At 41.7% G+C, this 13,429-nt stretch overlaps 1 protein-coding gene across 1 annotated transcript in view; it reads left to right on the plus strand.

The window, feature by feature from the left end:
* eys (eyes shut homolog) overlaps nucleotides 1-13,429 on the plus strand; it is a 458,209-nt gene that overhangs the window by 231,496 nt on the left and 213,284 nt on the right. The window contains exon 34 of the mRNA XM_034921306.2: nucleotides 5,900-6,099. Coding sequence (XP_034777197.2) covers nucleotides 5,900-6,099 — 200 coding nt within the window. The remainder of the gene's footprint in view (nucleotides 1-5,899; nucleotides 6,100-13,429) is intronic.

Genomic DNA, 13,429 nt, shown 5'->3' on the forward strand with positions numbered 1-13,429 from the left:
AAGACTGCACAAGGATTATTCTTATGTTATTTAATACTTAAAGAATAGCATTCTTCATGAACAGTAATATCTTTCTGATAAAAAAAGTACTGTTATTCATTGGCCAAAATTATGGATTTATTAGCACATCATCATTCTCATCTGCATGCTATATATTTTAAGTCAGTATTTTTCATAGTATTTTCCTTTGTAGCTTGATATATGTTATCAATATAGATTATCAGATATTATCATCTGGTTACTGGATTTTCATCTGAAGTGAATAACTTGGATAGCTTGTTTAACAACCAGTAAAGTTGGTCATAACTGTGCCAGCTGAGCAGTTTATTATTTCTTTTATTAAGGGTGCATTTTGTTCTCTGCTTAGATGTGTCTGTACAGCAAGTCAGAGTAATGGTACTTTGTTTTAAAAATTTAATTTTAACTGTTTTAAGGAATGCCTATTTTATTCATTCAATCAATCTTATAAAAAGTTTCTCTGTTTTTGTAAAAACACTGTTTAACCTAAGAGCAGGTTTATAAACGCTCTTCAAAAATAGTCCTTAAAAAACATTCCTAATAACAGCTCTTAAAGTTTTGTGAATAAGGCCGTTGATGTTACATTATGCAACTGCTTAGTTTGAGGGAGCCCTCTGATTGCTAGGACAATACTTCTACTGTAACCCTACTGCGGTCCATCATTTCCTTTTTTTTCAAAATGATTACAAGTAAAATAATACTTTGCCTTCAGTCAGGCCGAATTAACAAAGGATGTGTTATGAGTCAGTGCACCATTCAAACTAATGCATTATATTTTGTATTTGGCAGCCAAGCTATAAAAGGGAATGGGACTTCATTGAAAAGGATCAATCACTTATTATTGAGTCTAGCAGACTGAATTGCTTTTCAATGCAAATACTATAAATCAGTCATTCTGTAACTGCTACAGTGAGACAGTAAGTAGCATTTATTTAGATGTAGAAAGAACAGTAAAGGCTACAGCTAGTTATGCTAGATTTAGACATCTGTCTGCTCACAGTTGTATTTTTCACCGTAACAATGCCTCAACTATTTTATGCTCTGATATTATTTGTATTGGTCATGTATGATGTGGATGATGTGCAAGAAAGACTGAAAGTAAATGGTAAAATTGTTCTTCTCTTTTTAAAATAACTACTTTCTCAAAACAATACAATTATATTTTAAGAATATGCTTTTGATTTGAAACAATGCATAAAAGCATTAAGACAACTACAAGGGGTGTGATTAACATAAGATAAGCACACCCCTAGATTATTAATGCCTTGAAGCCCGCCGCACGCAACCTGACTCAAGCCGTCCCAACTGATCTCTGAATTAGACTGTTCACAACTATATCCTGGTGATTACTATGTATGCAAATTTAATTAATACTGCTCTGTACACATTTTCTTTATTAACTTAGCCCAACATAGCGACCCTCACATTATGCATGGCATCGTATGCTGATTAGACGGCGGAGACACGCCACGAGGCAACCAAAAAGAAGTGCTTAGCCTATTAATTTAGCTGTTGACCATTTACACTGTGCAAACGTTTCAGGCAGTGTTTGACTTTTTGTATAGTTTGTCTACTACACTTTTGCCTGTGGTAAATAAAATCCAACCTGTTGATTTTTATTTGACTTTGGCATTTTTTCATCAGCGTGTTGATCTAGGTGCTTGTAACCTATTGGAGATCGACACGCTGGTTACTTCAGTTTTAGCGCAGTAAAAAAATATAGGCTGCCAGTAGACTGATAAACAGGTAAATTGATAATTTACCTTTGATTAGTAAACGCCTAACAAAAACTATTCAAATGTGCACATATTTGGTATTTTTGAATCTGGGACTAATGTATTTTTACCTGTGGTACTAAAGCTGTCAATATTCCACCATCTTGTATGGCAAGTCACATGACAAGCCACATCACTTAAACCTGCTTCACCACTGGTTGACACCGTTATAACTAATCGGTCTCGCACACAGACCGCCGCACACAGACAGACTGATCACATCTGAACGAAATTGCGACTGAAAAAGATTCAACGCACACTGCTACGATTCATCCAGACTGTGTACGGCCAATTGAGATGAGATGAGTCAGGACGGCATGAGTCAGGCTGTGTGCGGCGGGCTTTAGGGTGTGATTATCTCATATTTATTACACCCCCTGCCATGTCATAATGCTTAAATCAAACCACAGGTGTGTACTGTTTTGTAGTCACATATGATGGACCCCATTGAGCCACTGTTGTACTGTATAGGTTATTCTCAATATCAATTTGTAACCAGTGTGAGTCACTAGAATATATATATTTTTTTCAAGATACTTTTTCAAGTCTGAATAAGTAGAGTGAGCAAAATAAACTGGGAAGTCTCTTAAAGGACAAGGGAGACACATACTGTTAAACCTAAAAGGGTATTGCTCTTCAGGGTAAGCTGTCATACCTTGTGGTTTTAGAGTCCATGTCAAATCAAAGGAGGCTGGACTGGATTAAACACATAGAGAATATGCTGGGAAGGAAGATCATTGAGCCTGTCAATGGATCTTCTGCTTTTGTCATTTGGACTTTTGATCTCTGTTACTGCTAGAGCCTACAACAGACTCGCTTATTTCAAAAGTATTGACACCCTTCATTTTTTTCAATGCAAAAAAGCTTAAATTCATGTTTGATATGATTACATCATGGAAAATGTGAATATGTAGTAGTATTCTTGTCAACAATGTCGTTTTCAATTATGCTAATGTTGTGTAAAATATGTGTGGATTGAAAGTCAACATCACATGTGACTGTATACCAGATCTGTTATGTATTTTTATCGTTGGTGTTACACGCTTTAATTTCTTTCAAATACAATTGATGGTCAAGAACGAGGTAGTAATTGGAGACCAGAAAAAAGTTAAGGAATTGTTAACTTTACAATTCTAAGGAGTGACAGCTACTAAACAGATGTGGCACTTTTGGGAGCACAGACCTTGCGCAAATATATATATATATATATACTGTATATATATTGGATTGGATAAAGGCGTCTGCTAAATAAACAAATAATAATAATATAACAACACATCTGCAATTTATTGTAGCTGTTGACGGTATATGCAATAGGTAGAACTTTTTTATGGTCGATAAGCCTACAACTTTTAATACACTGCAGTTGGTATCACACAGCTGAATGAAAATATTAATAATGCGTCCCCACTTCAATTTTCCACATATATGCACATATATTATAATAGAGAGGACAAAGCGAGCACAGGGAAGTTTACAGTACACTACAGTTATCAGGTGCCATTCATTAAATATATAGTACTGTGCAAAAGTTTTAGGCAAAGGGTGGTCACACCAAATATGGATTTGATTTAGATTTTTCTTCTGTTCACTCTCTTTGCATTTAGTTAATTGATAAATATAATCTATTAACATGTCTATTTTCGAAAGCATTCTTACTTTACAGCATTTTTTCACACCTGCCTAAAACTTTTGCACAGTACTGTATATCTCTCTCTCTCTCTCTCTCTCTCTCTCTCTCTCTCTCTCTCTATATATATATATATATATATATATATATATATATATACAGGTTTGAAAGTTGTACTCACACGATCCCTTTGCCTGTGTGAAAGGGTAATGACAGTATTATACCTGCATAGATTGCGCAATTTCGTGGGTATTTTAAGTAATGTTTCATACGTCTCTGAGATGGCACGGTGGCAGTATTTGTGTGTGAAAGTGGTATATGTTTGGTGACTTGCCCCCAAGTATTAATGGATTTGACTTTGTCAATAGCTAACACATATAAATAGCTTAATTATGGTCCCATATCAAGAAGTAATCCTTAGGGTTTTACTTTTGTAGTGTTTGAATGGCATGACGTGTACTGTGCTGTGGCAGGTAATAAGCAGGATACTGTAAGGATACAGTTATCAAATATAGTGCTGGAGTCTAATGTAATATACACACATAGACACACAGTTTCATAAAAATGAGTTTTGGCTAAAAATAAAAATAAAAATTATGTGTAGGGCTAAATCAATAATTTTAGACGCACACACCATTTCTGGATCTCCCACACTCTGAACAATCTATTCTGCCAGTAAGCAGGAATTGTGATTGTGATATGTAAAAAGTTTATTTTCAGCAATCCTCAGAAGGCGGAAAGGGGTGCAAATGCAGCCCAAAAATGTACCATGTGCACTTGGAAGGGTTAAGTACTGTAAGAGAATAACCATAACCGTAACCCAAATTACAATTACTATATGGACTCGTGTTGTACTCATGTTATCCTGTTTTAACTGGACTGTAATTCGGCCAGAAGATATATTTTGATCAAAAAGAGAAAATAGTACGGAGGCTGAACTGTCGAATGTGGCTTACAATAGGCTTTTACGTGATGTAGCAGGGCAGAATGGCCCTGCGTGTAGGAATGTAGCAGGGCGAGAGCCCTGCCGGTATATTCACTATATGTTGTAATTTTATAGTCCATGGGAGGGGTGTCATGGCTGGAAGCCTAAAAATGACATGTCCCAGAAGCCCCTAGGGCTGAAGGGGAAACACCTGGGTGCATGTGAGAGAACTGTAAATTTAATTATTGGTTGATGGTTTGTAATTATTGGCATGTGCATGGATAAGCTTGGCTTTGTTTTGTGTTTGGGGTGAGTGTTTGTAAGGAGAAAGAACGAGAGAGAGAAATTGAGCAAAACAATTGCTACGCATGCAAAGACCAGCACAGTACTTGTGTTTGGGTGGAGGTATTTGTGTTCAAGATTTGTTTTTGTTAAAAAACTTTATTTTGCTCTATGAGTAGTGTTTTTTGCCATTCCTCTGTATTTTGGTGTCAGTAAATAAAAACGTGCACCAGTGCATCAACTCGCCATACCTGTGTTTGTGTGTTAGCAGTGTGGAGTAGTGGTTAGGGCTCTGGCCTCTTGACTGGAGGGTCGTGGGTTCAATCCCCAGTGCGGGACACTGCTGTTGTACCCTTGAGCAAGGTACTTTACCTAGATTGCTCCAGTAAAAACCCAACTGTATAAATGGGTAATTGTATGTAAAAATAATGTGATACCTGTATAATGTGAAATAATGTACAATGTGTTAACTTGTAACAATTGTAAGTCGCCCTGGATAAGGGCGTCTGCTAAGAAATAAATAATAATAATAATAATAGCTTCCTAGTCTGGGGACGTCACCGCTAAGCCGTTCTGCCACACTTGGGTTATTTAAAATACTGTATATATTGGCTGTGTTAAACGTGTCTGTGTTTTTGTAAGCTTCTTACACATTATTAAATACAACACAATTTGTATTTACAGAAGATATCCCTTTATAAAATATGGCATTGTGTGGTGCCACACACACAAGCCCAGGGGTGCAATTAAAACATCACAAGATATCTGTACTAGCATCTGAATAGCATTAATATTGAAAATGAGGCCTTAGTCTTATAGAATCCTTGTTATGTAATACCTGATTGATTTAGACTGCAGCTACAACCAGGCCCCAGAGAAGAAACATTTGACTTCTAAGAGGATTCCCTGCAACTTTATATGGGATGATAATTAATTTAGTTTGTGTTATGCATACTAATGAATCATTCTATAAGAGACCCAGTTGAGAGTACATTCATGTTTAGTTCCTTTAGAACTGTAACATTTGAATAGAGAGATCCCTTATGAAAAAAATAAATACAGAAATTATTAACAATTCAACAGCTCTGCACAAAACAGTATTAGCAAATAACATCGTGCTTGTAAGTATATTTATTATAGAACTGTTATGTATTTTAAGGAACATTTAGAAGTGTATGCTTCTACAAGAAAAACAACAGTAATGTTTGCAATTGTTTGTTTTTTTACTGAACCATGCCTCATCTTTCATATATTTCTTTTCTTTGCTAGGAATGCCAGTCCAGTCCATGCTTAAATCAAGGATTATGTTACGATCTGGTCAACAAATATGCATGTTTTTGTCCTGATGGGTACAAGGGGAAACACTGTGAAATAGACATCGACATTTGCAATGAGAGTGTACAGAATTTCACCCTGTGTTTCAATGGAGGAACTTGTGTGGATGGTCCTGCTACGACCTTCAGTTGCAGGTTGGTGTATATGTCTTTGTACACTTTTGTTGCTTAAAAAGCTTAAAACGTCTGTTGCAATCATAATTAAGTTTCTTAATTCCAATGATGTTTTTCTGATGTTTGTTCTAGCCATCTTAAAAATAAAAGTTTATAAAAGAATACTTCTTCTACATCTCAAAGGATATATAGCTAAATATATAATAATAGTACATCTGTCCTATTGTGTATTATCATATGTGCTAATCCTGGATACTAACCTCAATTAGACCTTTTTCAGGTCATAGGCTGATAATATGTCTATAGGAGTCAAAATCACAGAACCACCTCTGAACCACTGCCTACAGTAAGCTTGTATACTGTACCTGCAAATAGATCAAATACTTTCAAGAATCATCTATGAGGAAGTATTCTATAAAAACGGTATTCAATTCAAAACAGACTGCTGAGCTTTTCTTAAAAGAAAAAAATGTAAAGAAGTTATTCTGTACATGAATACTCAATGATGAGAAAAATGAACTTTAATCTAAGCAGACACTAAACATGAATGTATCTTTAGCTCTGTTTGTGTTTTAGCATCACTTTATCATTGGTAACAGATTCAATGACATCCAAGTGCCAACATAAATGGTAAACTGCATTATAGTAATCTTGTTAAGATGGAGTGAAGGCTGTTTAATTTCCTCATTATATGGTTTACCTCCCCTCTAGAGAGCTTATGTTTATGCAACAAAAAAAAAACAAACATCTGGCTTTCACTTCTAGGTTTATCAGGTTTGAGCCCTAAACAATTAGAAACAAGAAATTCAATTTATGGATTATTGATGAGCAACTCCAAGTAGGATTCAGGTGGTGGTGGTTGTTGTTGTTGTTGTTTTGCACCTGGATGTTTTCCAGTTTTGCTGATTTGATACTGAATTATGAATATAATAAATATAACAAGTCGTTTGTTGGCATCCTGGAGGTACTATTTTGTTTTAATGTTTTAACAGGTGCAATAAATAAACTTTTTTTATTTGTCAAATAGTTTGACAGCCTTCCTTAACCCTGTTATTTCTGTATAATTTCCCTGAGTAAGAGGCAATACAGTCGCCACCGCTTAGAACGGGCGCGTTTGTGTTAATGTGATTCACCCGCAGTATGCGATGGACGTTATAAACTCCCACACAATAACCTGACATTCAAAATGTCCCCCAATCACCAGTACAGTAATCAAAACAAACAAGCGTGTATGCGGTTAAAAATCTTCATTAAGACACTAATTAAAGTAATAAAAAGATGTATTAAAACCAATGAATGTATGTGGCAAAAGTGGTTTGCAGTACGCAGGTGTAGAGGTGATGCAGTGCTCAAGAGAACAACAACAATAATGTTACTGGTGAAATGCTGGTTTATTTTGTAATCCAAAGTCACTTGACAACAGTAAATAATAAACTTAACTGGCAATACATAATGATGCATATTGCTCAGTGAAACCACAGGGTTCAGTCCCGAAATAACAAACACAGTCTTTAATACACACACAATATACAAACACAGTCACAAGTCCAAAGTGAGTGCTGTAGTGCTTGTGGTGCAAATAATTGTGAAATAAGTGCAGTGATGTCCAGGTTTGTGCTGGCCTGTAGCAACAGCTCTGGATCGTATTAGCCATTTAATAACAACAAGCAAGTATATAATTAAACACGACAAAACAAATAAAACACTCATGATCTATAACACGGTTCTCCTTCTGGGTTAGTGTTAACCATAACAAAGGAACAGATCACCTCACTACGTCCCCTTAAGTACCATCAATCACGCCCCCTTGGTAAACGATTGCAACCGCTCCTCCAGTCCGTGGTTGCCACATCGCTTCCCTTCCGAGTCGATGACTTGGTGTACCGTAGCTCTGTCCCCTTTCTAGATGACTTACTTCCGCCTAACCCTGGGAATGATTTGTCTGGCCATCCTGTCCAGGGCACTGTGTTTACACAACGCCCTCACAGGTAGGGAGGGAGGAAGATTTATCATCAAGAATCATTCTGTCTCTGTCACATATCCCACCGCTCAGAGTGGAGCCGAAGGAACACTTGTCTGAATCTACCGTTCCCATTACTCCCCCTTCCCAGCAAAAATAATCTGCATTTTGGTGTTCTTTCAGGTGTCGCACTGTGACACCTGAGGGAGAGATAATGGCATATTCAGCAAGGTTAGTTCTACCGGGCAAGTCAGAAAAAACATAATTGAACTCCTCAATTAACTTACACAGCTCTCGTTGCTGATCTGGAAGTAACTGTTACCCCATCGAAATGTCTTTAGTGCTAGGGGTCTCTAGACAGGGGCCTAAATCATCCTCTACTTTGCCTGGGACTATAAATAAGGCCTCCCTTGCCTGCCAGGGCTTTAATGAATTTACATGATAAATGTCCTGTTCATTACGGCGATCGGGCTGTCTAATTTCATAATTCACCTTTCCTATAGCCCAAATCAGCTCTTATGGCCCCTGCCATTTAGCACATAGTTTTGATTCCAACGAGGGAAGAAGCAGTATTACTTTGTCTCCTGGTTGAACGGTCCAAATTCGTGCGTTTTTATTGTAATGCTGCTGCTGCTGGTGCTGAGTTGATATGAGGTTGTCCTGGGCCAAACGACCGACCAAATCCAGGCGATCTCTCAATAGGAGCACATGCTGCACTACATTTTTGGACGAGCCTTTGTGCTCTTCCCACCCCTCTCTCAACAGATCGATGATGCCGCAAGGCTGTCGGCTGTACAAGAGCTCAAAGGGGAAAACCCTGTCGAACTCTGCGACACCTCTTTCACTGCAAAAAGGAGGTAGGGAAGAAGCGATGCCAAATGTTTTTTCTCAGCATCTGCTTTAATGTCTGTCTGTGGATGATAAACAGAAATCCTGATGGGACATATTTTTAAGATTTTGAAAACTTACTGTAACATGTTAGACAGAAAGTTAGTTCCATGATCAGTCAAAATTTCCTTGGGGATCCCTACTCTAGCCATAATCTGTACTAGTTCTTTGGCTATTGCAGCTGCCCAAGTGGACCTCAATGGAACTGCTTCCGGGTATCGCGTCGCATAATCTACCACTACTAATATATGCGTATACCCAGAATCAAAAGGTAGCAAAGGGCCCACTATGTTCATTGCAATGCGTTCAAATGGGGTGGAAATAATCTGCAGTGGAAACAAGGGGGGTAATGGGGGCGGGGGCGCACTCGACCCAGCGCTACTCGCTGGCAGTCTGGGCATGTGGCTACATATTTCATCACTTCATTATGAAGCCCTACCCAATAAAATCGAGCCAATATCCATTACCTCGTTTTATCAGCTCCGAGGTGCCCTGCAAAAGGGATATCATGTGCCAGCCTCATGACCTCAAGCTGACAAGACGGGGGACACATCAATGGTGTTACAGACTATTCTATAATCACTCCTTAATAATGAAGTGTGATAATATTGGCGCCCCAGTGCCGTCGACATCCTTACCTTCAATAGACCGGACCTGTCCCCAAGTGTGCACTAGTGAGGGGTCGTTGTCTTGGCCCCACACTATGTCCGCACTTGAGTGCCACATGTCTGGTATATTGAGAGGGGCTGGAATAGCCTCTGCTCTGGATGGCCCAGTAACATCGCCCTCTCAGTCAAACTGCATTCCTACTCTCAGAGCATTCTCCCGCCAGACCCCAGCCTCGTCTCATTAATGCTCTCTCCCATTTTCGATCCGTCTCTCTTTGTTAGTTTTTCTTGGATGAAATAGGGGGTAAAACATCACCAATCAGTTCCCTTTTTTCTTTTCTGTCATGTTTACGTGTGTGGTTGAGACTGTCATTAATTTGACCTGTTCTTTATAATTTGTCCAGTCTCAGCCCAGAATTACTGGGTGTGGTAGCCTTTCCGCCACCCCAACTACTGTGTGACGTTTTATCGGTCCTACCGATAGATATACTTTTACGGTGGAGTATGTCGCCGTGTCTCCATGGATACAGGAGATAGCCACCTGACCTTGTGGCTGCCACAACACACCGCCCAAGAAAGCTTCCTTAATTAAGGTCTGCTCACACCCTGTGTCCACTAATTTCACATTTCCCAAAACCACATTAACAATACAATGCCCCTCTCGACCATTTTCCCCTTGCTTACCCGCTTCTGATGCCCAATTGCACACCGCCACACTCCATCGCGGATGGGCATGACTTGGCCTGGTGTCCCAGTTGGTGGCATCTAAAACAGGTAGGGGAGAAGGAGGGAGCAGAGGTTAAATATTTGTCCTGTTGCTGATGGGGCAACGGGGCAGCGGCAGCAACTCTACCGCAGCTGGGGGCCAACCTTGGTCTCCATGGAGGGGAGGTAAGGTTGCCCATTGGGGTCGGCGGTTTAGGAGGTCCTGGTCCCGGTGTTGGTGGAGCGGAGAGAGGAGGTGGTGCTCGGCTGCTCCGTTGGGGTAGACCAGGGAGTCCTCAAAATCCTCGGCCAGTTTCACTGCATCTTCCAGGGTGTCGGGGTTGTGGCGCCGTATCCACGCTTGTGTGTCGGTGCCGACCACATAACATAACTGTTCTACCACTATCGCCTCGCCCATCTGTAGGTTTGTAGCTTGGTGGGGTTCAGCCAGTGTACCATGTGGTCACATAGCTTCTGCGCGACCACCCTAGGACGTGTATCCGGGGATCTTTGTTACTCCCTGAACCGTACACGGTGTGTTTCCCCTGTGATTTTGAGACGACAGAGGATAGCTAGCTTTACCAGGTCATACTGGGCGGCTTCGGCGTCTGTCATGGCGTGGTATGCTGCCTGAGCCTCCTCGATCAGGCATGGTCCCAGCTGGCTCGCCCAGAACTCCTATGGCCATGACACGGTGGTAGTCAGCCACTCAAAAGTGACCGGGTAAGCCTCTGGGTCATCCTCTGCTGTCACCTCCTGTGCCCGTGCCTTTGGGGACGTCATCATAGACCGACTCTCTCGATGAGCACCGTGTATCTCTCCTCTCTCCGTCTCTCCTCAGCCTCCCGTCTGCTGTCCAGCGCCTCCAGCAGCGCCGATAGTGAAGCGTGATCCATCCTATTTTTCTGACACCACATATGGCAAACTTCAACCCCAATATCTTGAAGCCTTTTTGATGACATATTTGTAGCATCACCATCGTGAAGTCTGTTAGTCTATTTTAACAAGCAGGATTCCCTCATGTTGGTGCTGACTGAGTGTTTCTGCCAGTGGCTTTACTGTACTTTGCTTGTACATTGCCACCCATGGTAACTGCGACCAGATGACCGCTTCCTATCCTGACCCGGTACTATACTGGTACCTAACCAGGGATGAGGTTACCACACCGGTACCGACCCGATACCAAACCGACTCTGCGCTGTCCTGGTACCGACCCGGTGCTAAAACTACTGAACCGATCCGGTACCGTCCGGGTTCCGACTCAGTGCTAAAGCCACAGAACCGGTACCAAACTGCCCCGGTTGGTGCTGACCAGGTTTCGAACTAGTATTGAGCCGGTTCTGAACCAGTACTAACCTGTTAAGTACACTGAACCGACACAGTACCATCCCTGTACCGACCCGGTTCCGAGTCGGTGCTGAACAGGTGCTAGACCATGCCAAGGAGGCACTGATTAACTGCAGTTTCTACAAATTATGTGCCCCTTTCTCCAAGTGTACGCTTGAGAAGAGGTTATTCCACAGCTCTAAGGAACATTCTGCATCCCTTACTCCTGCTCAGCACTCTCCCCCATCAACCTCTCGTGGAGAGTTTGCTGAGTCCTCGCCACATTGGTTTGTTGTTATTATTATTATTATTATTATTATTATTATTTATTTCTTAGCAGATGCCCTTATCCAGGGCGACTTACAATTGTTACAAGATATCACATTATTTTTACATACAATTACATTATTATTTTTTACACATTATTTTTTTACATACAATTACCCATTTATACAGTTGGGTTTTTACTGGAGCAATCTAGGTAAAGTACCTTGCTCAAGTGTACAGCAGCAGTGTCCCCCACCTGGGATTGAACCCACAACCCCCCAGTCAAGAGTCCAGACCCCTAAACACTACTCCACACTGCTGCCCCTTATGCCAAGGGAGAGCAGACGATGCACCTGGGAAAGTAGCCCAGGCAGGAAACCATCTTCACAGTCTTCCTCATCCTGCTTGAGCTCTGTCTCTCCTCCCCCTCAGCAGCATCCTGGTAGCCTACCAGTTGCATATGCTGCAGTCCCTCTCCACACACCACAGGCCCTCACCGCAACAGCTGGATGAGCTGCGCCTGGCAAACCAAAACCTGCTCTGTGTGTCAAAACTCAACTGACAGACTGGTAGCCCCCTGCAGGCAGCTTTGGCTTTCCCAGGCATGGGTGCCTGATGGGGACCAAGCACTACTGTTGGACTCCCTGGTCTCAGCGCTCTCACAGCGCCCGGGAATCTACTAAGGAGCTGGTTCGACTGCTTCCCAAGCGACCACCTCCGGTACGTAAACCATTGGCAAGCTGGTGCCCTAGGGCCCAGCCGCCCCAAAAACCAGCACTGCTGGCTGTGCCCGCTGCCAGAGGCAATGCTGTCTTTGTATTGGTTTCGCCACCATATACAAAGACAGAAGGTGCAGGCTAAGCCACAGGCGAAATAGCAGCCCTATGAGTTTGCTGCCACAGGCTCAGGGCCCCTTCTCAGGGAGCCATCTGGACAATTGGCACCAGTGCACCACAGGCATCTGGGTGTTTACTCCCGTTCAGACCGGCTGTTCACTAAGATTCAAACACAGTCCCCCCTGCCTTGACAGCTGTTGCAGTCTATCAGGCCAGCCTCAAAGACGCCTATTTCCCTATCCCTATCAAGTTTGCAGCTCTGGGTCTGGCCTCTGGACGGCTGCATTCAAGCTGTCTGGACTTTGCAACAGGTTTTTGATACCCTACAGAATGCCAGGGCAGCGTCCACGCGTTCCCAGTACGGGTACAAGTGGGGCATCTTTCAGACGTGGTGTCTGCCTTGTGGGTTCGACCCCACGACTTGTCCCATGGCAGTTATAATGCAATTTTGCAGGACCTTTTTGGACGAGGGGAAATCCCCCTCCAGGTTAAAGGTCTGTCTGGCAGCTATTCAGCTTGCCATTTCAAGAGGGGAGGGGGGATTTTGAGAAGGGTTCGGCGTCTTCATCTGTCTATGAAAAACATTGTTCCTCGCTGGAGGCTAAATGTGGTGCTTAACCTTTTGCAGTCCATTTATTAAGTGCACGTCAGGCGTGTCAGGTCCAATTTATTTTCACACTCGCAGTTAATTTTAGACGCGCTGTTTAAAAGTATTTTTTTTTTCACAGTCAAACGGGTTTAAAAGGCCCTGCATATCAACA

This window comes from Acipenser ruthenus, chromosome 5 (assembly GCF_902713425.1).
Source record: "Acipenser ruthenus chromosome 5, fAciRut3.2 maternal haplotype, whole genome shotgun sequence".
NCBI lineage: Eukaryota > Metazoa > Chordata > Actinopteri > Acipenseriformes > Acipenseridae > Acipenser > Acipenser ruthenus.